The following is a 25,815-nucleotide window of genomic DNA, read 5'->3' as shown; positions in this document are numbered from 1 at the left end:
GCCGAAAGGTCGAGAACAAGAACGCCACGCGGCTAGGTCCCGATCTCTAGCGAGGACCGTCGAGGTGGGCTGTGGCCCAGCTGTCCCAGCGGACGAGATGATATCACGGCGGAAGTCGGGGGGGCGGGACAGAGGCAGGCCGCAAAAGGAGGCGCACCGCCGCGAACAGCTTGCTCTGCCAGAAATTTTCTCCATCAACAAGAGCAGGTCGGCTCATATTAGAGTGGTGTTCTGTGCGCGAGTCAGCGGGCGGACAGGGACCGGGGGACTACCACGCCCGATGGTCTCATATAGAATGGAGCAAGTGTTGCATCAGTCCGGCATCGTGGATATTAGTCTACCACTAGGCCGCTGACTACGGATCAAGCCCGAGCATTAATCTCCGCCATTGAGCAGAGAAAGCCTCAGAAAAGACAGGCAGAGAACGTTTCCGGACGAGGTGACTGACTCTTGCCAATTCTTGAGGCAGGAAATCTGACCCTATGTGGCATGTTTGGGGGCTAAGTTCCGTCAATATTCTGTCAAAGCCATGTGCCGGGCAGCGGAAAGCCAAGAGACCCAAAGACGACATTCTTATTACCGTAAATCGCTTCAACGTAACGTGGGGGGGATTCGGTTGATCAACTCAAACTAGCGGCGGGGCGAAGTCCTGATTACGATGATCTCGCAAACCCGGCATTCTTCCCACTATTGTGATCTTTGGGTCTTGAATAAATCGGGTCTGCACAACAATATCCATTATCCGTAGGTACATCCCATCATCCTGGAGGCCCTTCAATAGGCTGCCAAGCCCGTCTAACCCGGCCTTGAATCCTGGAGGAGGGGGACCATTGAAGTATACGTGTAATACGACTGTGGCGGCACTTACTAGTGCTGTGATGCTAGTAGCCGGCGGACCAACGGTCAGCCCATTCCCGTTCTCTTCACGGTGAGCTTTTTTGCTCCGATAAACCCCCCCAGCCGGGGAGAAACTCGTAAAGTTCAACGCCGCCCGCCGCCGCTAGACTCAGTTCAGTGAAGTTCGTTGAAAGCAGTCGAAGGAGACTAGTAAACGTCCGTATTGAGTTGGGATTCGATCGGCTAAGCAATCGCTCCCGTCGTTGGTAGCCGTTGAGAACATCTGAGCGCAAAAACAAAAAGTTGTCACTGTCAAGCTGTCAAACTCAAACAAAACAAACTTCTATCAATATCGGCTGTCCAGAATGTACCTGAACAATTACAACGCAAGACTTTTAGCGCTCCACCTGTTCCCTCGGCATCTCTAAATCCTGCAGCAAATCTTCAGCGGCACAGCGGCACAGGCGAATCTGGGTCAAGATTCCAGACGTCTCCTCTCAGGCTCTCGCAAATCGGCCCTCCTCGGCTTCTAGAAGTCGACAAACCACACAGACGAAAGAGTACGTGCTGCACAAGCTGCGTCTCTGCTGCGAGGAAGAGCCCCACGGTGGATCATCGCAATCACACATCTTATGGAGATTCCTCGACAGCCGACGTGCATCCGAACCACCACCAGGGAAAGTTGGGGTTCGCAGCATCCAAACTCCGGAGGTCTCAAGCCCTGATCCTTTCATCTAGGACCATCTTTTTTCTCTTTTCTCTGCAAGGCTCTGGCCGCTCTACAAGAATTGGCAAGGTCCCAGACTCCCCAGAGACTGGTCACGCCCGCAAACATTTCTGAGAATGGTATGATGGTCCTTTCACACAGCAGGTCAGTACCTCGGGCAAGCTGGGATCGGGAGACTTTGCGTATCAAGCTAGCAAGGCCCCCTATTCTCCCCTACCTTAGTGCGATGAGTACGTAGACGTGAAACCGAGAAGATAATAATGTTCATGATCTGCCCCCGAATCTGCGCTCCTCTTCTCGAGAGGCTCCTTTTTTTCCGTCGTCTCTCTTTTTCGTCTCTTGTCTTGTCTTGTCTCCGTCCCGTCCCATCGTCTCGTCGACCCCCTCGGAGCCTCGGACACTCGCCGGCCATGGACGACCCGACGCTACTCATCCATTGGCTCTTTAGCTGCTTGGCTCTTATTATCATGGTGGCTCGGCTGGTCTGGAAAAAGGTGCACATCTCCAGACAGGAATACAACCTGGGCGACTGGTTCACAGTCGCCGCCATTATCTGCGCTCTGACGCGGCTCGGCCTCATCCACGTCGTCTTGACTTGGGGCACGAACAACGTCTCGGCGGCATATCGAAAGAATCACACATTTACCGACGAGGAGATCTACAGGCGGGAGATCGGCAGCAAACTGTCCATTGTGAACCGGGTCTTTTACAACTCCTAGTCAGTGCCGCCCCCATTTGCTTCACCGTGCACCCTCAACCACCCTGGACTTCAGCGCTCCTTTGGGCCGTTTGGTCACAATCTGCAGCGGTTTGAGTCAGGAAGGTTATTAGACTTTTGCGATCAATCATACTGACATTCTCCCAAGCCTCTGGCTTCAGAAGCTCGTCCTGTTGGATGTCTATCGTCGACTGTTATTGAATCTTCGTTTCGAGAAGATCACCATCTGGTCATTTTCCATCATCTTCTTCTGCACCTACGTCGCCTGCCAGGTGACGACGTTCAGCGAATGCAATCCCTTCCATCTCTACTGGCAGGTTGTTCCTGACCCAGGTACGTGACTAGCCAATTCTCCGAACATGCAAGACATGCCGATGGGATGGAACGAACTCTGATTATTGACTCTCAACCCTTGCAGGCGCATGCTCAAAGGCACAAATGCAACTCGTCGTCGTCGGTGTCCTCAACATCGTCACCGACTTTATGCTACTCGTACTACCACTTCCCCTGGTCTTCTCCTTGAAGACGCCATGGCAACGCAAGATTCAGCTGTACGCCCTCTTCACGCTCGGCGTCTTCATCATCGCCATTACCGTCATTCGACTTCCGATCAACATTACGAACAAGGACAGTCAAATCAACCGAACGACATGGGCTAGCACCGAACTGCTCACCGCCGCGATCGTGGTCAACGCGCCGACACTGTACGGATTGTGGAACAAGAGGAGGCAAGCAAAGTCATCGTCAAAATCTCACGGCGGAACATCGGGACTGCACTATTACGGTCGAGGGACCAATGTCTCTACGCATCGGTCCACCGTCCGGCGCGGAAATGCAGAGGAGGAGGCTTATGCCATGAGCACACGACGCAAGCTGGGCCCCATGGAGGGAATCATGCAAACAAAAGAGGTGATTGTGTCGGAATTCAGGCAAGACACAGATCGCAAGGCCGGGCCCTACGAGCATCTCCCTGATGATTTGGAGAGTGCATCAAATCACTCGAGTCAGCATGGGATATTGAAGAACTAACGAAGCGTAATTTTCTTTGTTTGAAATCTAAGTAGCCAGAATACCACGAATTGAGACACATAATGACGCTCAAGATTCCAAATTTCATATCCGTGTCCCTTTCAAGGAAACAGTTTCTTGCTTCCTTTCCAGGTCGTAAGGGCGAGCCATGATTAGCAAGCATACCATCTTTATGATTGCCAACTTTGATTGATGTGTCGCTAGGACGCTGCTGCCGGGGATGTCTTAATAGTTATCCTTCTAGAATGGAGGCATGGCCCCGTCATCCCGCATAACACTATGCACAGACTTCCTTATATCCCGAAAGCATCAGACGAACCGCTCGCCAGGGTTCAACCCTTCAGTGCAACAACACTCTACTCAACTCCAAACCACCAATCTCAAAAAAGTGGAAGGCGCCTAAATATTTTCTTCCAACCTCATTTTGATCATCGCAAGTTGACCGAAATCAAGGGGTAAGCAGAGAATGCGTCGGGCATTGGGTCCAGTGGGCCGATCAGTATTTTCGGCCGGCTTCTGAGTCAGAAATCAAAGATGGCTTATGACCTCTAACGTGCGACAGGTTGGTCAGGCAGACTCCAATGGACAAATTCGCACGCAAGAACTGAGGCCCGCAGCGAGAGCCTTCAGGTTTCCATGCGAGAAAGGAGGCTCTGCGCAGCCTGCTGCTTGAGCCAGAAGAGTGCTGTTGGCGAGATGTGACAGTTGCCAGCTTCTCCAATTGAACTCTGCCCAATGGTTGAGACATGATGACGCACCTGTGTTGACGGGCAGAATTATTGGTTATACGGCTAGTCTCTCACAGAAGAAGACCACCAATGGCACACTTTCTTGTTGTTGCTTATCAGGCAGTCTACGCAGGCCGCAAAATCCGTACATCCGCGGTGTCCCTTTCCGACTGTTTTGGGCTGCGCCATGGGCTGAGCTGGACCTCATGATGCGCATTTCCAGGGATGCCGCATAAGCGGCCTTCACCTGCAGCTCGAATCCTGTGAGACGGGGCGAACCGTCGCAAAATCATCAATTGCGGTAGTTCACCAAAGCCTCGTCCTCGACTTTTCCGCTTCGTTAATCTATTTACTTATGTCTCGTTCTCGATGAGAACGTCGTCTCCAGTCGAAACAATGGTCCTTTAAACTACCAGACACCCTTCACCGACATTTGGTCTTGGACACGGCTAGTCGCCGCCGTCCACGTGCTCACAACTCCGGCGCCGGCTCGTCCACTTGCGACCCACTTTCGCCGGTGATCAACGGAATCTTCCTCGGCGGGGTAGCATCACCGATCTCATTCTCAATCCCAGCCGTATGGGATAGGATTCTTGGCGAAGACTTCGGACTTTGATGGTCTCTGTCGCACTCGTCATTTCTTTACGTGGTGTTTCACGGGGTGAACATCCGTCAAGATGGCCGACAGCAATTCCAGTAATAGCCCGAGCGACAATAGCAGCAGCAATGGCAATGCTAACGGAGGGAGCGACGTAGTTGTTGCGATTGTTGCTCTCGTCGTCTCGGTGGTCGCTCTCTTTGCAGCGACTCTACAGATCATGCAAGCGATCTTTGCGTCGGCTAAAGGGCTTCCCAATTGCACCGAAGACGTGATGGGAGGATGGGCGAAAGGCACGACAAAACGGCCAAAGTTCAAGGAGCTACGTCTCGAGGTTAGGTTCGAGGCGCCAATCATCTTTCTGGCCCCCCCAAACAACCAGAATAAACCTGAAAAAGGAGAGATGTGGTCCGTGGAGGGCACTGAGAAAAGTTGTACCAAGAACCGACTCGAATATGCCAAGATATTCCCAAACCCTGGACCAGCCAACGGAACCAACGACGAAAAGCCGTCTAAGCCTACTGAAAAGGTCCACACTGTCAACAACGAGCTAGCAACATGGGTTTATCTTCTAATCGCCCTTGAAAGAATGGAGAAGGATTCCAAAGAATGGGAGTGCAAGAAGCTCCAAGGGGAATGGTTGCCAAGTTCCATCATCCCGGACCTGCCTGAGCCGACTTTGGCCGTGAAAGTACAGGCGAAGGAAAGAAGCTTCGATGCGAACCCCTCCATCAAGAAGCCCTATGCAACCTCTACGATCTCTCATCTGGTCGAGCTAGCAGCAATACTTGGACTCTATTGGAGAGTCTTCGACCGAGACAACAACCAGTACCGCGCGGAAGGAAATGGCTATAGTCTGACTGGCTCACGTGTACCCGACTTGGGCGTCGTCTTTGTTTTTGAGAAAACTGGTCCCACTGTATTTGAGGAGCGACGAGTGATTCCGACATCTGAAGTGAAGGAGCTCTGTTTTGGGCGAGTGCCAACTTTCTATCGAGTTAAGAAGGATCCCGACGAAGACTTGGAGTGGCAGAGGGAGTTCAAAACGTCGTCGGGAACTGGAACCAAGGTCGAAATCCTTCAACTGAGCACTCGCGATGCCATTGCGGAGACTTTGACCCAGATAGGATGCAACGGCAAAACCACGCTCTTCTACAGAGAAGGAAAGAAAGACCGGCACCTCTTTTCTGGTATGTAATCAGTTAACCGAGTGAATCTATGGGAGTTTGTGCATGTTCGACTTACTTTTAGGCAGTTACCTTCGAGGTCATCGGCATGCTCGCGCGAGTTTTGCACATTGAAGGAAGATGCTTCCGTTTCCTGCCCAATCCAACAATCTTCTCTTGGGACAGAGATTCGCTGTCACTCCAGCGTCTGCTCATCGCTTTTAGCGGACTGTTGATGAACGATCTCACGGTTGTTGAAGAAGAGGCGGAGACTGTCATTGATGAGAGGGTTGAAATTGCCGTCGAAGATATTAGGGCTCTTTCGGAGTCAGCGGAGGAGATGAGCAACGATTTTGACGAGAACCCGCCTCTAACGAGCAAAAGAATGAGTCTCTTGCACAAAGCCATTGATGTGGCAGACAAATCTCTCAAGAAACGAGACCAGGGAATCGTGCTCGATGTGCTACGTCGTCACCTCCAGGAAGTGTTGGCAGCCATCAACAGTCCGGATAAAAGGGGAAAAGAACAGATTTCGTTTCGGGACCTGCTTGGTATCCCTCTGGAGATGAGAGAACAAAGGTTCATGGAGACATACTTCGAGCGCATACTATGGCGTGTAGTGCCTACCAACTCTACTAAGAGGGGTAAGCGAGATGACGAGGTCGTTTCAAGAGCTATACACGACGACACAGAGAAACGAAGATCTCGCTTGGGTAACGGCTCACCCCAAGCCGGCAGCGCAGTCCCACCGTCGCCGTTGAGACTTAACCCCGGAGAGTCTCCAATCAAGGCTCTAGACGACTCGACGCCCACGCCCGGCATCAGCAGGGTCAAGACGTGGCCTCATCGCATCGAGACTGAGCAACCTGGTGATCAGCCGGAACTTCCGCAGCCAAGCAAGTTGTCAGAGCTGCCACAGTGGGAAACGATAGTACCCAACCATATTGAGATGCAGCGTTTGGCAATATGGTATACACTTGTATTTAGGATGATTTGTTGGTTGATGTTGCACGACTTCGACAAAAAGGATGTGCAAGTGTCGAAAAGTGAGTTGATTGGGAACAGACAGCCCGTGTTCATTCTTTGAGCTGGGCTATGAGGGTGATTGAGGCGCTTATTCTCGAGCTGGATTCCGATTCCATCGCTCTTTAATGCATTCAATTAAGGTATGAGGACCTTGCAGTTTGAGATCCTGATGTATTACTTTTATTCATTGTTCACTGACCAATGGAATGAAGTATAAGCTTTTCTGTGCCGGTGAACCCTAGCCGCAAAAACGCGAATTACCCCACTGGGTGTTTGGATCATGCCCCTCACTAGACTTCTCGAATTTTGATTCTTCACATCCCTCCCAACGACACGTGGTTGGCAAACAAAAGGCTGCGAGATTCATTTCAACGCTCATTCGATCCCCGGATCTCATCAAACGACACCATGACATCGTCATCAGAGCAGCCCGCCGCCCTAGAGGATGGCCGGCGCATTTATCTAGGCAACCTTCTCTACAGCATCCAACCCGTCGACATCGAGGAGATGCTGAAAGACAATGGCTTTGAAGGGTACGAGAAAATTCACATCTCCATGGATCCAGTATCGGCTCGGAATCCCGGATACTGCTTCGTCGATTTCGCTGAGCGCGCAGACGCCGAACGGGCACTATCCTCCCTTGATGCGCGCCTCCGTGGTAGACCGCTCAAGGTCGGCCCATGCGAGCCTAAGAAGCAGAACCGGAGTCGCTGGCAAAGCGACAGAGAGCCTTCCTTCAACAGGTGGGGAGACTGGTCAGGATCGCGGGGTGAGGGCGGCGACGAGGCTGGCAGATCACCAGCGCGGAACGGTAGGAACGGCGGCATCGAGAGCGGACCGTACGGCGCCATCAAGCACTTCGACGAGGTCGTTGCGACGGAAGGGGATGGCAGGAGACTCTATGTTGGAGGATTGGGTGCGATGGTTGACCAGGCACAACATCAGGATGAACTGCAACAAATTCTTGAGGGCCACAAGCCGTAGGAAACCCCCTCCAGTCGCCAGCGATGGTGAACTTACCCTATGCCGCCGCTAACTTGACTCCGACGATAAAGACTAGCCATCAGTAAGCGTATCACTCCCCATGAGTCTACTAGGGCCAAGGGCGGTGAGCACCACTACTGCTTTGTCGATTTTGCGACAGCTGAAGAGGCCGATGCAGCAAGAAACGCGCTGGATCGCAAGGTCTGGGGAACCGGTCGTCTGCGTGTCAACGTTGCTCGCGGTCTGCCCGACAAGCTCAAGGATCGTACGACGCCCTCGGATGTGCAAAATGAGAAGGAAAATGGTGAGCGCTCGGCTTGGCGGAAGCCCAGATATGAGAATTCGAATCGCGACAACAGCGCGAGATCTTCTCAACCACTTAGATCAGCAGCATCGGGAAATTGGCGACAAAAGGAGCCTTCGACCTGAGGACAATTTGTGGTGCGATGGAAAAGTTGTTGGTCGTGGATTATGGAAAGTTTAGGCTGAATGCCGGGTGAGTCTACGGCAGGCTGGGCAGATGCGTGAGAATTTGCACAGCCACCGCAGGCACACTCCGGAATACGGCAGGTCTTATAAGACCTCGGAAGCTAGTTCTCGGCCGCCCGAAATGGTCACCGCACTTTACATTAAATACCGAAATCCGAAAAGGTTGACACTTGTACATTTCTTTTAGACAGGAACTGCAGGCTCTGCCTTCTTTCTGTGACCGTCAGGTCCCTGCTTAATCGACTTCCATTGGAAGAACAAACAGCAGATGAAGGCACAAGCAGCACAAGCCAGGGTGATGTAGAATGTGTCTCGGAGACCCTTCATATACGCCTGGAGGATAATGTCAAACGCATCTAGTCGACCCATTCTGCGGAGTACATCCTTGACCTCCGAGGCACCACTGTTGATGAAGATGGTAGGGTCAATCCCGATGTTGTCGGCCTTAATAGTGTCAATGAGGCCGTTCTGGAAGACAGTTTGGGCAACAGCAATAAAGAGAGCCCCCCCGAGAGCTTGGAAGAACTGGACCGCGGCAGTACCGACAGGAACCCATTCCTGTGGTAGTACAGTCTGCACGATCAAGACACCAACTTGAAAACCGGCGCCGAGTCCAAGGCCCGCGATGACCTGGTAGCCGAGCCACTCTTTCGGGGGCGAAACAACGTCGAGGACAGTGAGCATGCCACTACCAACAGTAAATAGAATCATGCAAGGGATGATGACAAAATTATAGTAGCCGACAACAGTGATAACGCCCCCCGAAACGATGGCGCTGAGAACGGTTGAGAGTAAGAGAGGTAGGATCTTGATTCCAGCCTGGACAGCGCTCACACCCTGAATGGCCTGGAAGTAGAGAGCTAGGCTGTGTTAGCAGAGCGCTCCAGGAAAGGAGCGACAGGAAACTTACAGAGGTAGTAGATAAGGGGAAAAAAGCCGGCGCCAAAGAACATCGCGAAGAGCATTGCCGATAAGATGTTGCGGTTCTTAAACAAACGTGGAGGCAGAGTTCCTTGGTCACTTTTCCAGAACTGAATGCCAATGAAGATGGCGATCATGGCACCGAAGCCACAGAGGAGACCGATGATGCGCGAGTTGTTCCAGGGATAATCGGCGCCCCCCCATTGCAGGGCAAGAAGCAGACAGACAATGGCGGGGATGAAGATGGCGGCACCAGCAAGATCAAGTTGCCGGACACGTTTCATGAAGGGCGTGTTGCGCGACTCGGCCGAATTATGATTAATATGGACGAAGAAGAAGACGATTAGCATAGCGAGGCCGCCGATAGGGAGGTTAATGTAAAAACACCATCGCCAGGTAGCATGGTCGGTGAAGGCACCTCCAAGAAGAGGCCCTGCAACGGACGCGATTCCCCACATGCCGCCGACGAGACCAAAGGCAAGGGGACGCTTCTCCAGGGGCACTACGGGAATGTTAGTGGGGGATTATGTTGGTGATGTAGGCCGTGGTGTTTGAGGTGACATACTGATTAGGGAGATAATGACGATTGATCCAGAGAAAAGACCCGCGGTTCCGACCTGAGAAGGTCAATCAGTATGAGCACAATAAATGGTCCATTGGATTAAGAAGGATAGCATACTCCAGCAATGGCACGACCGACAATGAAGACAACTGAGGATGGCGCAACGGCAGAGATCAAACTGCCAATCTCAAAGACGAAAACGGCTGTAAGGTAGGCAATCTTCACATTGAAGAGCTTGTAGACAGCTCCGTACATGGGCTGGAGAGCTGTGGTGGTGAGCAAGTAAGAGGAGCCATACCAGCCCTAAGACCTATTAACGAATTTCTCTGCTGGAAGGTTTCCAATAAATAGCTCACAATATCCTTGACACTTTGGAATTGTGCCGTAATTGCACCCAGCGCAGGAGCAATGATAGTCTGATCTAGAGCAACAAGGAAGATGGCAAGGCACAGTGAAGAGATAATCAGCGCCACCTTGGCGGTCGAAGGGTACTCGGGCTGGTCGTTGTTGGCCTGATCAACACTAGAGGCAGAGCCTCCAGCGGTGAAGCCGGCGCGCTGCTCGACGTTGGCGTTGGCCTCGGCCTCGAGCTTGGCTCCGGCGGAGAGATCGACAATATTGGTGCCGACTTCGGTCTTGCCATCGGACGAGAGACGTTTCTTGTCGAGGACGGCGGCTGTGGTCGCTGCAGCGGGAGTGGTGGTTGTGGACATTGTGGAATTTCTAGTCAATCAATTCTTCGGTCGGACGTAGAATTCTTTTGTTTTGGAAAGGGAGGGGGGGGGGGACTATGCGTGTTATCACAAGCTCGTCCTCTCTATATCTGTCTCTCCTTGTCTGGAGCTGGATCTTGGCGCCGTAGGCGAGTTTGATGTCTTCTCGAGGGAGTATTTGGTCCTAGGTTGATTACCTCAAGAAACTTCAAAGAACAACGGAAACAAGGAAGGAAAAGAAAAGATGGACGGATCACAGGATTGTTGAAACAAATACGTTAGTCCCGAGGTTGAGACGTAGGCTCGTTGCATTGAGAGAGAAAGGGGAAGAAGAGAGGAGGCTAGTGGACAAACTAATTAGGGATTATTGCTGCAGTGCGTAGGGTATTCCTCTAAAGATGAGCGGCGGCTGATTCGAATGACATGTTACGAGGAAGGGTAACAACTTGATCGCATCCTTGTCTGTTGTGTAGTATCTTGACGGAGTAACGCACTAATCCCTCGAGGATCTACATAGCAGTACGTGGGGGGTTAGACTGGTCTGCCGTTGAGTTTTGACTATGAATCCTAGTCCATGCCGCTGTGGGCTGCGGGTCGATCCGTTGGATGTACTGGTTATTTTTCGAAAAATGTTTTTAAAGTTATGGATAGTTATTTCATATCTTTTAGACCTGGTCAATAACCTCACACTCCTGCCATCATTCCCTTGTTGACTTAGTTAGTACAACTTCCCCAAGCCGGCTTCTTCCGGATCAGTAAACTAAACTAAGGAGAAGCGCTCCAACCGGCTGCTCTTCCCCTTCTCCCTTTACGCTTTCTATCTTCCCTCTTTCCAACGTCTTTTCCTGGTCCCCGGCACTTAACTTTGTTGAATCATTTTGAAACCACACCCGCACCCTCCTCGGCATGGTGTAGCTTTTGTCTAGTGTAGAGTTCACGAGGCAATGGCTATCTTGTAATGTTGACGAAGGGGCTGCCTGGTTTACCGGTCGGGACCTTAGGCTTTAATGTCGGGTCTCAACGGCTAGACTCATCATCCATTGATCCCCCTACAACTGTAACACGATGAAGTTGTCTCAAAATTAGCTGAAGGGACCAAAGTGACTCCATGCTCGTGGTACTATTTTAGGCTCGTGCAATGTAATGCCCCTCTTGTGTCGGCACGTCGAAGGGCTTCTATCGGATTAGAAGTCTAATTCGACCGCAGCATACGGCTAACTGCGCAGGGGCTAATTAGGGGGCCCTATTTACAATTATTATAACTAGCCTAACTTATAGTTAGAACCTCTTTTTTATATTTATATAGAAATTTATATAGTTTAATTAATCTCTTTATTAACTTACGGTTCGAACTAACTATTTTATAATAATAATATTAATACTAATTAGTAATTAAATTTTATTATTATAAATTAGTAAGGTATTTTATTATATAGAAAAGATAACTTTTTAATATTATATAAAATAGGAGATTCGTACTAAGTAATTTTATAAAAATAAATAAAAAAAGAGGCGATTTTTAAATATTATATAAAATTAAGTAATTATAGCCCTTTATTATTTACGAGAGGTCGACGTTTATTATATTAAACTACGTTAATTAATAAAACTACTTAAGTAACTAGTTTTTTACTATCGCTTTAAATAACTTTTTTATTAAATAACTTTTCTATAGCTAGCCCGTAATTAAAATTTAACTAGCTAAATTAATAAAAAGAAATACTTATATAGTAGCTATTTACTTAATTAATTAGTATAATAAATAAGTTTAGTAATATAATATAAAAAAATACTACGTAATTAAAAAAAGGGATTTTTAAATATAAATATTCTTAATAAGTATAATAAAAAACTATATAAAAATTATTAAGTTAAGAAATTTATAGTATATAAAAAGGCTTAATATTACGAGGATTTTATAAATATAACTTCGAAGCTTACGATTTAAATAATTTTTTTATAACCCCCTTAACTACCCCCTAAGTATTATTTAAAAATATAATATAAAGGACGGTTTAATAAAAAAAAAAGAAATTTAAAGATTTTAATAATATTAAATTAAAAATATTATAAATTTTAAAAATTAATTTAAAAAAAAAGCGGTTATTTTAAAATAATTTTACGACCTCTTATTAAAATTATAATTAGCCTAAAAAAAGGCTAAGAAAATATAGCTCTAAAAGGAAAAAAAAAGAATTTTTTAAAGAGTTATTAAGGAGCTCTTTTTTTATATTAAGCTCTTAGTATAAAATTATTAATTTTAAAAAATTAACTAAGTAATAAAAGGGATTATTAATAAATAATAATTACTTAATAATAATTAAGCTATAAAAAAAGACTATTTAAAAAATATAAAATAAAGTATTAAGAAGCTATAAAAACAAAAACTTTTAAAGTAATTAACCTTACTTAGTATAAGTAACAAAGTAGTAAGTATTTTTAATAAGTCCTTTAAGTCCTCGATTTTATAAAAAAAAAAGCTTAATTTCGCTAACTATATTTAATAATTTATTTAGTTTTTAATAACTTATTTAGCTCTTTTATAAGCTACTTAGCGTTTATTTTTAATTATTTTTTTAAAATACTACTTTAAAAAAAGTAAGTTAAAAAAAGAAGTAATTTAAAAATTATAAAAAGTACGAGGCTTAAAAAGTTAGAAATATAAAGAATAATAAAAATTAGTAACTAATAAAAATCCTAAGATTAATTATTATATTTTTTTATAATAATATAAACGTTTATTATTATTATTAAAAAAGGAGTTATTAAAGCTTATTTTTTTATATTAAATAAAAAAAAGGATTTTAATAAGTATAATAATTAGTAATTTAAAAAAGTAATAATAATTATTAAAAATAATAAAAATAAAAATAGTAATAAAATAGTAAAAAGAAGCGGGAATTACTTAGATTTTAATAAATTCGTTAAGTAATAAAAGTATAGATTTATTATAACTAGTGCACAAATTAAATATATCCTTATTAAAATTAAATATATTAATAATTATTAATATAAATATAAACTAAAGTATAACCCTTAGTAAATTAAAATAAAAAAGAAGAAAAAGAAACCTAATCTTAAATAGAATCCTAATCCTTTATAAATAAGTAAATATTAACTTAAATTATTAAAGGATATAAATATATAAAATTACGGATTAGTTTAATAGCGAGTAAATTAACGTAGTATTAATTTATTTAACTAAGGTTTATAAAAAAAAGGGGCTATAAGGGTAACCCCTATTTTATAAAATTATAAATAATTTTAGTTACTAGCTAAATAAATAGTTTATAAGCGTAAGCTTAGGAATTATAAAAGTAGTTAATAAATTTTTTTATAAGCAAGGGGTATTATTAGCGTAATTATAATTACGAAAACTATATAAAATTCTAATAGTAACGATTATAAAAAAAGAATTCGTATTATAAAACTAGGTATAGGTTAATAAAGTATATAATCGCTTTAACGAATTTAAAAAAAGGGTAAATAACCTAGATTTCCTTTTTATAATTATTAATAGTAATCTATTATTATAAAAGGATATATAAAAATAAAATATAGTATTAAACATACGATAATTAATAATTTTACTTATTTTAATCTATAGCTTATTACTATTATTAATACGAAATTCGGTACTAATTAGTTAATAAAAAAAAAAATAAACGACCCGAAGTTATTAATAATACGTAATAATATAGGGATTGTATATAAATATTAAAAATATAGTAGTAAATACGAAATAATTTATAAATTTTAAAAAGATCTTTTTAAAAGAAAAATTATATTTTAAAAAGAAGTACGAGGTTTTATAAAAAACTCTAATAATATTTTATAACTATTACAAAAAAGTCGGGATTAGGGAATACTAATATTATTCGGTAATTAATATTATAATTATAAATAAAGCCTCTAATTATTATTATAAAATAGTATATAATTTCGATTAAAATAACTTTTTTAGTATTATTAACGTAATCTAAAGCCGCTTTAAGACTTATAATAAGAATTTAGAGCTCCTATTTAAACTATAAGTAATTTGTTTTATATTTATAGTTAGAATAATAGAGGGAAAATTACGAATAGAAATTTTAAAAGAGCTTATTAATTAAATTAATAAGCTAATAAAAACTTAGTTAAATAAGGGGATTAACGAGCGGAAAGTTAGATATTTTTATACCGTAGTTTAATACGTATTAAAAATAAAAATAACCTTATACTAAGTACTTAAAAATTATAAAACGCTCTACTTAAGACTAAGATTTAATTTTAATATTAAAATAAGAATATTATATTAAACTTATTTTTAAAAATATAATAGCCCTTATTAATAATATTAAGTTAACTAAATATATAATAAAAGAAAAAAAAAAACTAAGTACGGTAATTATTAATAAGGAGGCCTAAATTCGTTAAATAAGTAGAGATTTAATTTATAAGTAGGGTAATAAAAAAATAATATTTTATTTATAAAAAGGACGGATATTAGTTAAGTAACTATTTTAAAAAAGAGCGTACTAAATTATATAAATAATATAAAAAGTCGAGGGTAGTAAATAGTAAAACTAGCCCTCGTTAGTTTAATTAATTTTTTATTATATATAAAGGTAAATTTAGGGGTACGGAACTTAGTAATAGTAGTTAAAATAGCAGCTTAGAATATCTACCCCCCCTAAAAAATTTAAAAAACGAGGAAGATCTCGCCCCTTATACTAACGAATTAGATTATAACAAAATTAATAATATTAACTACTTATTTTTCGTATTATTAGTTTCTAAAAGATATATAAAGTTAAACGAATAAAAAGTAATAAAAGTTTTTAATAAGTAAGCTTTTATTTATAAATAATAAGGGAAGGTTTTTTAAATAATAAATATAGAAGTAAATAAAAGGACGAATTTAATAATATAGAATTCTATTTTTTTAATACTTAAGGAGAAGATATTATTTTTATTAATATTAGAAAAAAAAATAGTACTAAGTAATTTTAGGGATAGCTAGAGAGGTCTTTTTTATACTATTTAAATTATTTAAAAACTAAGCTTATATAAGTATTCTATACGAGTAAAAAGTATAGTTTAAATAATTTTTATAAGATTATTTTAAATATTAGGGTATTATAATAGTTAATAAAAAAAAAGGGGTAATTCTAAGCGTTATAAAAAATCGTATTAGTAATATTTAATATATTAATAGTAGGTATTATAAAAATTAGCTTTAGCCTAGGTAAGGAAATTATTATTTTAGGTATAATAGAAATAGAGACGTATTTTAGAATAATAACTTTTTATATTTTACTTATTAATACCCTATTTTTTTTATATTTAAAAAATATAGATTGACTAGGTATTATATTTAATAATATAAGGAATAAAATCTTTAGTAATAAGTACTTTAAAATAGTTAAACGACGATAGGGGTATATATTTATAAAGCTTATTAATAATACGAAGTTAATTAATTATTTAATAAAAAATAAGCTTAAATAACTATACTAAAGATTTGGGTATTTATTAGTTATAAGGTTATATAACTTTTTAAAATAATTAAATAATAAGGATATTAAAATAGGGGCACTAGAATAGTTAACAAAAGTATATTATTAATATTAAATAAATACACAGAGCCTATATAAATTTAAATTTAAATTACGTAATAAGCTTAATTTTAATTAGGAAATCGTCGTTAATATTTTCTATTTAAATAGTTAACCGGTCTTATATATAATTAACGAGGTTATATTATTTTAAATAAGGTAATTCCTCTAGGATTTATAAATAAAAATAGTATAAGTAGCCCTATAAAAAAACTAAATTAATATATACTAAGGACCGCTAAACGGTATTAAAACTAACGCTAATATAAGTTTTAAGTTAATAGAATTTAGGGAAAATATAATAGCTTATAATATATAGTTAAAAATTATGCTTATAAAAGCGTATTATAATATTAAAAAAGTAAAAAGGGTATATTAATAATTAAAAAGGGCGTTTAAGATTATTAAAAAGGAAAATCCCGATTTTATTAATAACGAATGTTTTTAAATAGTATTTAAATATTATAATAATATTATAAAATCTAACGGTCTTATATTAATACTATTAGTATTTAGAGTATATTTAAAGACGACTTTAGCCTTATTATTATTACTAAATATAAGCTAACGAGCCTAAGTAATTAAAAAAATAATATAAATATTACGCGAAGTAAGTATAAAAAAATAAATTAATAAAGTAATTATTATACGTAATAAGCTTAATATAGGGGTTAATATAAATATATTCTTAAATTTAGATATATAAATTTAGTACGAAATTACTTAGTAATAGGCTAGGCTATATAAATTAATTTTTATTAACGAGCGCTCTTACGTAGTTACGAGAGATCGTAAGTAGTTATTCGAAATATTAATTATTATAGTTAAATTATATTATATAAATCTTATTAAAGTAATCTTTAGTTTATAAAAAGAAAAAGAGTTAAAAAAAACTATATAATTAGTTATAGAGGTATAAGAAATTATCCTTAATAAAATCGTCGTAATAATACTAATAAACGATAAGGAAAAAGAAATTATTAAAAAGGTATTAATATTATTAATAAAACGTTATAAAAGATTACGATAGTAAGCCCTAATATAGTAATTTATTATTAATAATAAAGTAATTAATACTTTTTATATAATAAAAAAGAAAGCCGATTTCGAACTAGTAATTAAACTATATAAAAAAAGTATTATTATAACTACTAAAAAGCTATATAAGGGATTAAATCTTATTAAAATAAATACTCTACGTAATCGAGAAGTTTATTAATTTATTTTTTATAACCCCGAGAAATATAATAGTTTTTATATATTTAAATTATAGATAGTACGTAAAATTAAGGAAAAAGGAATACCCTAATTATATAAAAAATCTAGGTATATAATTTAAGGATATGGTAATATTAAAAAAGTAACGCTACTTATTTAATTACTTATAATATAGCGCTATAGTTAACGATTAATAATAGTATTAATAATATTATTACGGAAAAAGGAATATAAAATTTAAAGCTATAATATTATTTAAGCCTATACTTAATCGGTTATAGGGTTTATAAAGAAAATCCTAGCCTACTTATTAAAAAAAATAGTTAATAAGTACTTAAAAAATACGATTATTAAAGTACTTAAACTACTATATAAGCTCATAAAATTAGGTACTTATTAATAAGTTATATATTACGATTTTTATATTAATTAATTATTAATAATTATATTTACGTATAACCCGTACTTATTAATTTCTAAGTAAAAAGGTAAATAATTTAGAATTATTGGAATATAAATTAATAATATATTAGGCCTATTTAATATTAATTTTATAAAAAAAGAGGATAAGGAGCTCTAAAAAGCGGGCTTTATAATAAAGCTAAAAAAGGTCCTTATAATAAATAACTTATTAATATTTAATAATAGAATTTTTATAATTAAAAAAGAAACCGTTATTTTTTAATAAAAGGGGTAGGGTAAGAAAATTACTTTTATTAACCCGAACGTAATTAATATTAAAAAATAATATAAAACTAAGCTCATATAAGGGGTATATATTATAAGTATATACTAACTTAAAGTAACTTTTAACTATATTAAAATAGTATAAGCTATAGAGCTAAATAAACGAGACGTTAAAATACTTAATAAATAGCTTAAGTAATAATAAATAAATCTCGATTAAGGCCTCGTTTACTACCTAATCGACCTCGTTATTAATAAACTTTATATTTTTATTAATAAGTTATTTACGAATAACGACGACCTTATTTTATAATTAAAATATATTATTATCCTAGCTAATAAGAATATAAATAAAAATAAATTTACTATATATAATAATATAATCTATTACTTATTAACTAAAAATAAATAAATAACGAGAAATATCTTAGTATTAAAAGTTTATAATATAGTTAATAATATTAACCTTATTTACGTAATTTTAATAATACTAAAAAAGATTACTAATTAACTTAACTTTTTATTAATTTTAACGGTTATTTATACTAATTTTTACTTATTATATAAATACCTTATTAAATTAAGAATAATAAAAAAAAAGAGGCTTATAATTAATATTATAACCCTTAAGTAATTATATAAAAAACGCGAGATCCTTAAAATATATTAGATTAATAAAGATAATAACCTCGCTAACGCTTTTATAAAAATAGTACTTAATAAGAAGTTAAAGTAATTTATAAATAATAAAAAAGTTAATATATAAATAGAGGGATAAGTTATATAAAAAGAGTAAAAAAAAGGGAGAAAAAAAAACGACTTAATAAATAGGCCCGAAGTTAAATTATATTTCTAATTATAATAAGTAAATTAATAAAAAAAAGAGAAAGTTAATATTAAATTAGAAATTTAATTTAATTATAATATATAGCTAACTACGTAGGGGCTAATTAGGGGGCCCTATTTACGATTATTATAACTAGCCTAACCTACGGTTAGAACCTCCTTTTTATACCTACGTAGAAATTTATATAGTTTAATTAATCTCTTTATTAACCCACGGTTCGAACTAACTACCCTATAATAGTAATACCAACAGCTTTATTCAAAGTAACCCGCCTGCTAAAGCTAACCTACAAACCTACAATACCTAGTGAACTCGCCATCTGCCAGCAGCGCATCAAGTTCTTCTGGCAGCGTGCCAATGACAAGCTCAACCCCACCGTCCTCGCGCAGTGGATGTATAACCAACATGCGGAATGCCGCGTTGATAGCATCCATTTGCACGCGCATTGCAGATGGCACGCCGCCATCATCCAGGAACTCGTCTCCGAAAGAGATAGCACTCGTCTGGAAAAGCATCAAATTATTAACGGCGGTGTGCATCCCCTCCATCTCCATGCACGCAGTAGTCACTTTGGTGTAGTCAGGCACTGACTGCAGCAGCGTGAATGCATCATGGACTAATGAAGGCGTGATGTGGACAGCAGCAGCGCGGAGCACCTGTGAAATCTGCGCCACTGTTGTTTCTGTGCCGCAGAGCGTCGCCACCGGCATGCTCGGCCGGTTGATGACGACGAGGTTGCCCATATACGACTCTGGCAGCAGCTTTGAGAAATAAGGCCTGGCATCGATAGGCAACTCAACGATGGCCATCTCATCCGTTTCGAAGGTCTCGTCGCGCAGCTGTATCGCCACATGGCGACGCGCTTTGACGGCCGCTCGCCAAACGAATGCTTGGATCATGTCGCTGTCCGAGATGAGGCCCCCGGCTGCGGGGTCAGCCAGAACGTCTTGCCGGAGCTGCTCAATCATTTCGGTCGGAATGATAAAGGTGGATGAAGCCAAGTGCCGGCCGTTGGGAAGGGGTTTCGGCGGCCATTGAAAATTCCGGGGGAAGAACGGAGCCGGAGGGAGCGACGACTCGGTGACGAGGTTCTGAATTTCGGTCACACACTCCGACCCTGTCTCGGCCGGATCCGGGATGTCGATGAAACCCCATACGTTCTTGTCTACTTGGCCTGCCGGTTTCGCATACCCCTCCATCTCGTATAGAATTTGCAGAAGATTACGGTTCAAACTCTCTTTGTCCAGCCAGGCGCACGTCGCCGAGGCATCGCCTTGCACATAACGACAGCATTCGCCCCAGATACGCATCACCATAATGGTGCCCGTGCCGTCGAAGCATTGGTGGTGCATGTTGATGGCTAGGATACAGCCACCAGTGATAAAATTGGCCTGCGCGACGAACAAGTCGGCCGGCAGCGGCGGCAGCAACGGGCTTGAAAGAACGACATCATCTGCAAAGCCTGAAGACGCGAAGCCACCGGCACGAAGCTCCGCAAAGGACGGGAGCACCGCCGAAAGGTCTTGGTAACGCAGTTGTCGTGGCCTGGATGACTCGGTGCTGCGGTTCGCCGTCGCCGTACAAGGCACCGGGGGAATCGAAATGCGCATGTCACCCTTCTTGTACCCTATCTCGTCCTCCGAACAGGGCATCAGCTTACCCTCGAGCTCGGGAATGAGTGTCATGGCCCGACGCAGCCCTGCCTGTAATCGTACAAACACGTCTTCAAAATGGGCGCCCTTGCGGAGCTGGTAGAAAAACTTCATGCCCAGATATATGTTGGGGCTCATCTGGTCGAAAGGGCTAACCTTTTGTGAGAGACGCATGCGGTGCAAATTGATCATGCGGTACATCTCGGCGACGTTGTCTGCAACCGTTCCATTCGAAGCTGATCTGTCAATCGCCTTCCTATGCATGTCGGCCACCAGCTGAGCTAACGTCGCTGAGAACTGGCGGAGTGTAGGGCTGCCGTAGAGATGCCTTGGGGCCAACAGGTCACGAAGCCCGGTGGCTACGCGAAGAGTCTTGATAGCACGAAAAACGAGCAGCGAGTCGAAGCCCATGGCGAAGAGGTCATCGTCGGGTGTAGCCTTCTTAATAGCAGGTGAGAGACTGCCTAAGACGTGACGGATGGCATCGGTGATGGAAACAATAGAACTGGTGTCGATAGCTAAGAACTCGGTGTCTTGGTCCGACCGCGAGCTATAGAAGCGCTCGATGTAATCAGCATACGCCTCGAGCGTGGCCCGTCGCTTCACCGTTCCCTTATCAGTGCGGGAAAAAGGCGTATCTAATTCAGCGAAAGCGACGTAATCACTTTGCACCTGATTTTTGTGCAACGACAATGCGTTGGCGCGTTCAATTGTAGCCCAGATACTATCCCATACCACGTTGGTCTTGGAAGTTGGGTTTTCAAGCTCAATTAGAAGACCTGCCTGAGGCTTCCCTGCTCCGATCTATGAACGTTAGCTAGGTTCGATCAACATGTAGGACGGACTGACTTGCCATCAGACAACCCTTAATATCAGGATGCGTGGTGACCAAAGCCTCTGTTTCCAACGGTGAGATCTTATAGCCATTAGACAACACAACGATGTCGTCATTGCGCCCTTTGTAAGCCCATAGATTCGGCTTAGTAGGGTGTTTGGTGTATAGATCTTTGAAGTTGACACTCCTTTCATTCGGGAAAGTGTGAAAGATACCTTGGAATAGGGGCCAGTGGTCGTTGCGATGTACCCAATGTTCATAGACGCCTGACTCTACTTCCTTGAACTCGAACCCGGAGAATGGGTGAAAGGCAAAATAATACCAGTCTTGTTTTTCTACCCATAGATTCCCCATAAACAGGCCTTCTGTAGTACCGGTCAGGTTTAGAACTCGGACGACATCGTTTACTTTTGATCCGATGAGAGGGCTGACTGGGCCACCGGAAGCGCAGATGAATTTGGATTGCTTGAGCTTGACCAATACATCGGGCGTTTCACCAAGCTCATCGACTAATGACGGGACCATGCTCCAAATATCGATCTCTGCATGGTCTGCAAGTGATTCTATAAGGTGCATGTTAGGCACTACACCTTTAGGGCCCATGATACAGTGTAGACCGAAGAGAGACGGCAGGAGGATGTTCATGATGATACCGGCGCCCTGTGAATGTGATCTCGGTTAGAAGGGGGCCTTTGATTGTATAGCGGGGCAGAAATACGTGACTCATTGGAAACGATGAGTATATTCTATCCCCATCGATCCAATTGTTTGTCCATGGTGACAGCCCGTCATCTCCTTCGACATGTGGGAGTAGTCGCACAGCATCCATTGTACCGATCAGGCCGTGCGACCACGCGATCGGCTTTGGAAGGCCAGTCGATCCGGAGGTATGAAGTAAACAAAACGGGTTTTGAGAAGCTTCGTCAAAAGTCTCAGTGTATGGGTACGATTCAGTCGTCTCTGCATTGAGCAGTTCGTCCAATTCTGGTAAATGGAACACCTTCATACTGCGCTTCTGCAGGATGTCATCCACCAGAGGACATGAATACCCGCATGGATTGACCCAAACGCTGCATTTTGCAGCTTCAAGCACTGCGAGTGCGCCTTCGGTGCTATTTTTGGGGGACAGAAATAGGGCCTCCATTGAACGCATGAGAAACGTGCGGCTAGGTTTGAATAGCTTGGAGTATTTCACTCACAGTGCAGCCGACCTTGACACATGCATACGTCAAGAGAACGTGGCGGAGGTCATCTTCTGGAGTCAGTAAAGCAAAAATCCTGCCAGCAATTGGTTTCTTCACTTACGAGGTCCAATGTAAGCCGCTGCCCGGACAACCCTTTTTTCACCAACTTGACTATGCAACCACCAAGCGGTCTTGTCAACTGCCTTTGCAAAAGCTCGAGCAGATATGCGTTGGAACCCATGAGAGATATTCGAGGAATTTGCCACCGAGTATATAATGCGGTGAGGTTCGACAGAAGCCAAACTGTCTAATATCTGGGGAATCAACCGCCGACCATATTGCTCTGGGACAGTCATTGTTGCAAGGTGTCAGCACACTGTTTGAAGAGATGCTGAATTGGAACTGTCAAGAACGAGACCTGACGAAAAGGTGCTGAGAGTAGGATAGTAGAAGAGGAGCAACTTTCGTAGGTGATAACGAGGTCTCGGGCATCCATTTGACGCCCATATCCTGCCTCTTAGCACGAACAAAAGGCGTGAAAAGACAGCCAGATTTATTGGTTACTTAGCATGATAACTTTGGGCTCAGCACGTTTGGTGATTCACCGCGAATCCCTGCTATCTCCTGAAAGATTGACAATACCAAAAGATGCGGTACTGGGCGTTAAATGAACGGCAGGCGCGCATGGGCCGGACTAACGCCTCATATGCTGCCGATGAGCTTGAAAGGCCAAACTTTCAATTTGAGTTCGAAGCGGCAACCTCGTATCGGGAACACCCAATAGCGATAATACAATGTGAGGCGAGACGAGGACGGCTGCACACACATCACCATCGTTAGTCTATGCTACTTACGAAGAATACAACCTTCTTTTCGTCTGTGAACCGAGAACTGTGCCGATCCTCGAAGGGCAGCATATGTAGATATCACCCCTGGCATTTTGGACGCCCGTTTCGATCAGCAGGGGTGCGACCCTTCGTCCTTTCGTATCAGTCGAGAACTGCATGAGCTAGCAAAAGTAGCAAGTCCAAAACCTAGGTGCAGAGGATTGGACTCATGCCCTACCTTGTCTTACCTGGAAGTACATTCACTTCAAGATAGTTGCTCGGAAGATGTGGGAAGTCCCGCTGCAGGTCTAGACGCGTGGCTGAGAATTGGGCCTCGCAGAGGACTGCCGGAGCACTCAACTTCGTGCCGCGGTTCCTGTGATTTTGGCCGCACCTCTGAACGTAACCAGTTCCGTGTGTATTCGCGACACAATTTGAGCAGGACCTCAGTAACCAACGACTTTGGAGCTCTCTTCCACATGTCCGCATACCTTCTTCAGATAGCCCATTATAGACCAGTGGCAGCAAATGACTTTGGGCCGACTTGTCGAGAATCAACTGCACCTGTGTGGCTGAGCATGTATTTAAAACCCTGTGCTATTCTCTCAGTCTTACATCACCCGGTCAATTTCTTCTAGATCATTCAATTTTCCCTGCACACAACCTGCCACTCAATCCATGGATTCCGACTTGAGAAGCTCGCTACATGGCAAAGATTTCGCTCACGCCACTGATGCGATTCAGAAGATGATATGGAAGACGGATAAGGGGGATGAGACGTCTGCCAGGATCCTTGCCATCATTTTCGAGTATGCTCTCGACAAGATTGACAATTTCAAGTACCGGCATGCTGCCGGTATGACCAAGTTCTTGTCCGTCATCAACGGGTTCGTCACAGCAGATAAGCCGATTGATATGTGTCTCCCGGCATTTCCGTTCAAGTCGGCCAATAAAGCGTACAAAGTCCTCGGCTTCCTGCCAGACAAGGCTGAGGAGCTAGCCCTCCAGCGGCTTAACACCATATGTCTACGGATACGAGATATATATAGTCCAGGTGCCAGGATCACTATTATTTCAGACGGTCTGGTCTACAACGGTGAGTCACCTCATCTTATATACTGGCTTTGCTAAGATGCCCTTGATTGCAGACTTACTATGTATCCCAGATCGCGATACGTGGGCCTACGGCGAGGCTCTACGGGCTATGGCTGTCAAGAAAGGCTTTGGCCGGATTAACTTCTCCTGCCTCAAAGAGCTACTTCAATTTCCCCTTCCTGAGCAGATGAGCGAGATTGTCTACGTTGCCAATGCGACCAACCTTCGCCGGTATCTTTTAAATAGATATGGCAAAGAGGACCTTGACATCGACTACGAGATTGCCACACAGCCTGATACCCTGATGACCTATTGTGGGTACAGGAGGTTTCTTGAATCGGACTTGCAACACATCTTCCCAATCGGCAAGAATAGGTCTCACAACAGCTTTAAGCGAGAAATCAAGTTCCTCGCTAAGGAAATGATGATCCGCGGATATGTGCGTTCTCTACTGTTTGCGGCTGTGAAAGCTGCCTTGTTAGCGTACCGTACCTCTGATGCAGAACAGGCTTTCGCTGGCGCTATCAAGGCTGCTTTCCCCAACCATCTCCGCCTGTCTATCCATCATTCCACAGGCGAGAATAAGGTGTCTTTGAAATTGCTACACACCGAGACGGGCTATACGACGCCGTGGCACTGCTGCGTGGCGCTCATGGCGAGTGGAGAGTGGCTGAGCGCCCCTATTGGCACGTTCAAAGATGATCCACGGTTTGATGTTGTTTATGAGGATGAACGGCCTAGCTATTTCCGTGAGAAGCTGAGTCGGAACGAGGATAGAAAGTAAGAAGAGGAGAGCAGTAATTGATGAAGCCACTCAGCCGAACATAACTCTGACTGACCTGCAGAGCTATGTGTTCCAGCCTGTGGAGGTCCAGCAGGATGATGAGTGTCTTTGCTCAATTGACGTTGCTTTGTGTATTTGCACTCGTTTAGCGCCTCCCAACCTTTACGCATGCGGTGAGCCCAGACATCTCAGCTCTCCGGAGAGCTCAGGAAAGCATCATGCAGGCCCCTTCCATGGTTGGAATCACTGGAAAGGTTATATATACGCTCAGCTAAAGGCTGGTTCGGTTTGATCCTCGGCAAGGCGCCGAAAACTAGGACAGAGCAAGTGTCAGGTGCCGCCTAGGGGAGGGTGGGCCTCCGGGGCAGCTCCGGGGGAGCGCCGGGGGAAGCGGTGAGGTCCACTCGGGACAGAATATCAATTCCGTGGCGAAGCATTTCACAAAGCTGGAGTCTCCACACCGTAGAAAAGGGGGTAGATTCGAATGATAGGCATGATTTGCTTCTAGCTTTGTAGAACTTGTTATCTCGAATACTCTGTCCGAACCCAGCCCTCTGACATCAGGCCCACTATCAATTTGTCACGGTCAAA

At 42.1% G+C, this 25,815-nt stretch overlaps 6 protein-coding genes across 6 annotated transcripts; 4 read left to right on the top strand and 2 right to left on the bottom strand.

Moving 5' to 3' along the window:
* Window positions 1–1,974: 1,974 nt before the first annotated feature.
* CTAM01_13056 (uncharacterized protein) lies at window positions 1,975–3,311 on the top strand (the record flags this gene model as incomplete). Its single annotated transcript, XM_060529061.1, has 3 exons — window positions 1,975–2,282; window positions 2,431–2,615; window positions 2,701–3,311. The coding sequence occupies 3 exons, from the start codon at window positions 1,975–1,977 to the stop codon at window positions 3,309–3,311; spliced, it is 1,104 nt and encodes a 367-aa protein (XP_060376382.1).
* A 1,405-nt stretch (window positions 3,312–4,716) lies between these two features.
* On the top strand, window positions 4,717–8,242 carry CTAM01_13055 (modin; the record flags this gene model as incomplete). The annotated part of the gene is made up of 4 exons (XM_060529060.1): window positions 4,717–5,827; window positions 5,893–6,672; window positions 7,254–7,809; window positions 7,885–8,242. 4 exons carry the CDS (start codon window positions 4,717–4,719, stop codon window positions 8,240–8,242), a joined length of 2,805 nt encoding a protein of 934 aa, XP_060376381.1.
* A 243-nt stretch (window positions 8,243–8,485) lies between these two features.
* CTAM01_13054 (uncharacterized protein) lies at window positions 8,486–10,498 on the bottom strand (the record flags this gene model as incomplete). The annotated part of the gene is made up of 5 exons (XM_060529059.1): window positions 8,486–9,162; window positions 9,213–9,725; window positions 9,789–9,840; window positions 9,903–10,088; window positions 10,142–10,498. The coding sequence occupies 5 exons, from the start codon at window positions 10,496–10,498 to the stop codon at window positions 8,486–8,488; spliced, it is 1,785 nt and encodes a 594-aa protein (XP_060376380.1).
* A 5,184-nt stretch (window positions 10,499–15,682) lies between these two features.
* Window positions 15,683–15,841, top strand: CTAM01_13053 (uncharacterized protein; the record flags this gene model as incomplete). Its single annotated transcript, XM_060529058.1, has 1 exon — window positions 15,683–15,841. A coding segment is annotated over one exon (159 nt), but the record flags the coding sequence as incomplete, so codon positions are not given.
* Window positions 15,842–19,128: 3,287 nt separating this feature from the next.
* On the bottom strand, window positions 19,129–21,979 carry CTAM01_13052 (uncharacterized protein; the record flags this gene model as incomplete). The annotated part of the gene is made up of 2 exons (XM_060529057.1): window positions 19,129–21,293; window positions 21,349–21,979. The coding sequence occupies 2 exons, from the start codon at window positions 21,977–21,979 to the stop codon at window positions 19,129–19,131; spliced, it is 2,796 nt and encodes a 931-aa protein (XP_060376378.1).
* A 2,044-nt stretch (window positions 21,980–24,023) lies between these two features.
* Window positions 24,024–25,224, top strand: CTAM01_13051 (uncharacterized protein; the record flags this gene model as incomplete). The annotated part of the gene is made up of 2 exons (XM_060529056.1): window positions 24,024–24,441; window positions 24,512–25,224. 2 exons carry the CDS (start codon window positions 24,024–24,026, stop codon window positions 25,222–25,224), a joined length of 1,131 nt encoding a protein of 376 aa, XP_060376377.1.
* Between the last annotated feature and the right edge of the window lie 591 nt (window positions 25,225–25,815).

This window comes from Colletotrichum tamarilloi (assembly GCF_030869305.1).
Source record: "Colletotrichum tamarilloi strain Tom-12 chromosome Unknown Scaffold_87.1, whole genome shotgun sequence".
NCBI classification, from domain to species: domain Eukaryota; kingdom Fungi; phylum Ascomycota; class Sordariomycetes; order Glomerellales; family Glomerellaceae; genus Colletotrichum; species Colletotrichum tamarilloi.
The sequence above is the reverse complement of the archived record's forward strand: the minus strand, read 5'-3'. Positions and strand labels throughout refer to the sequence as shown.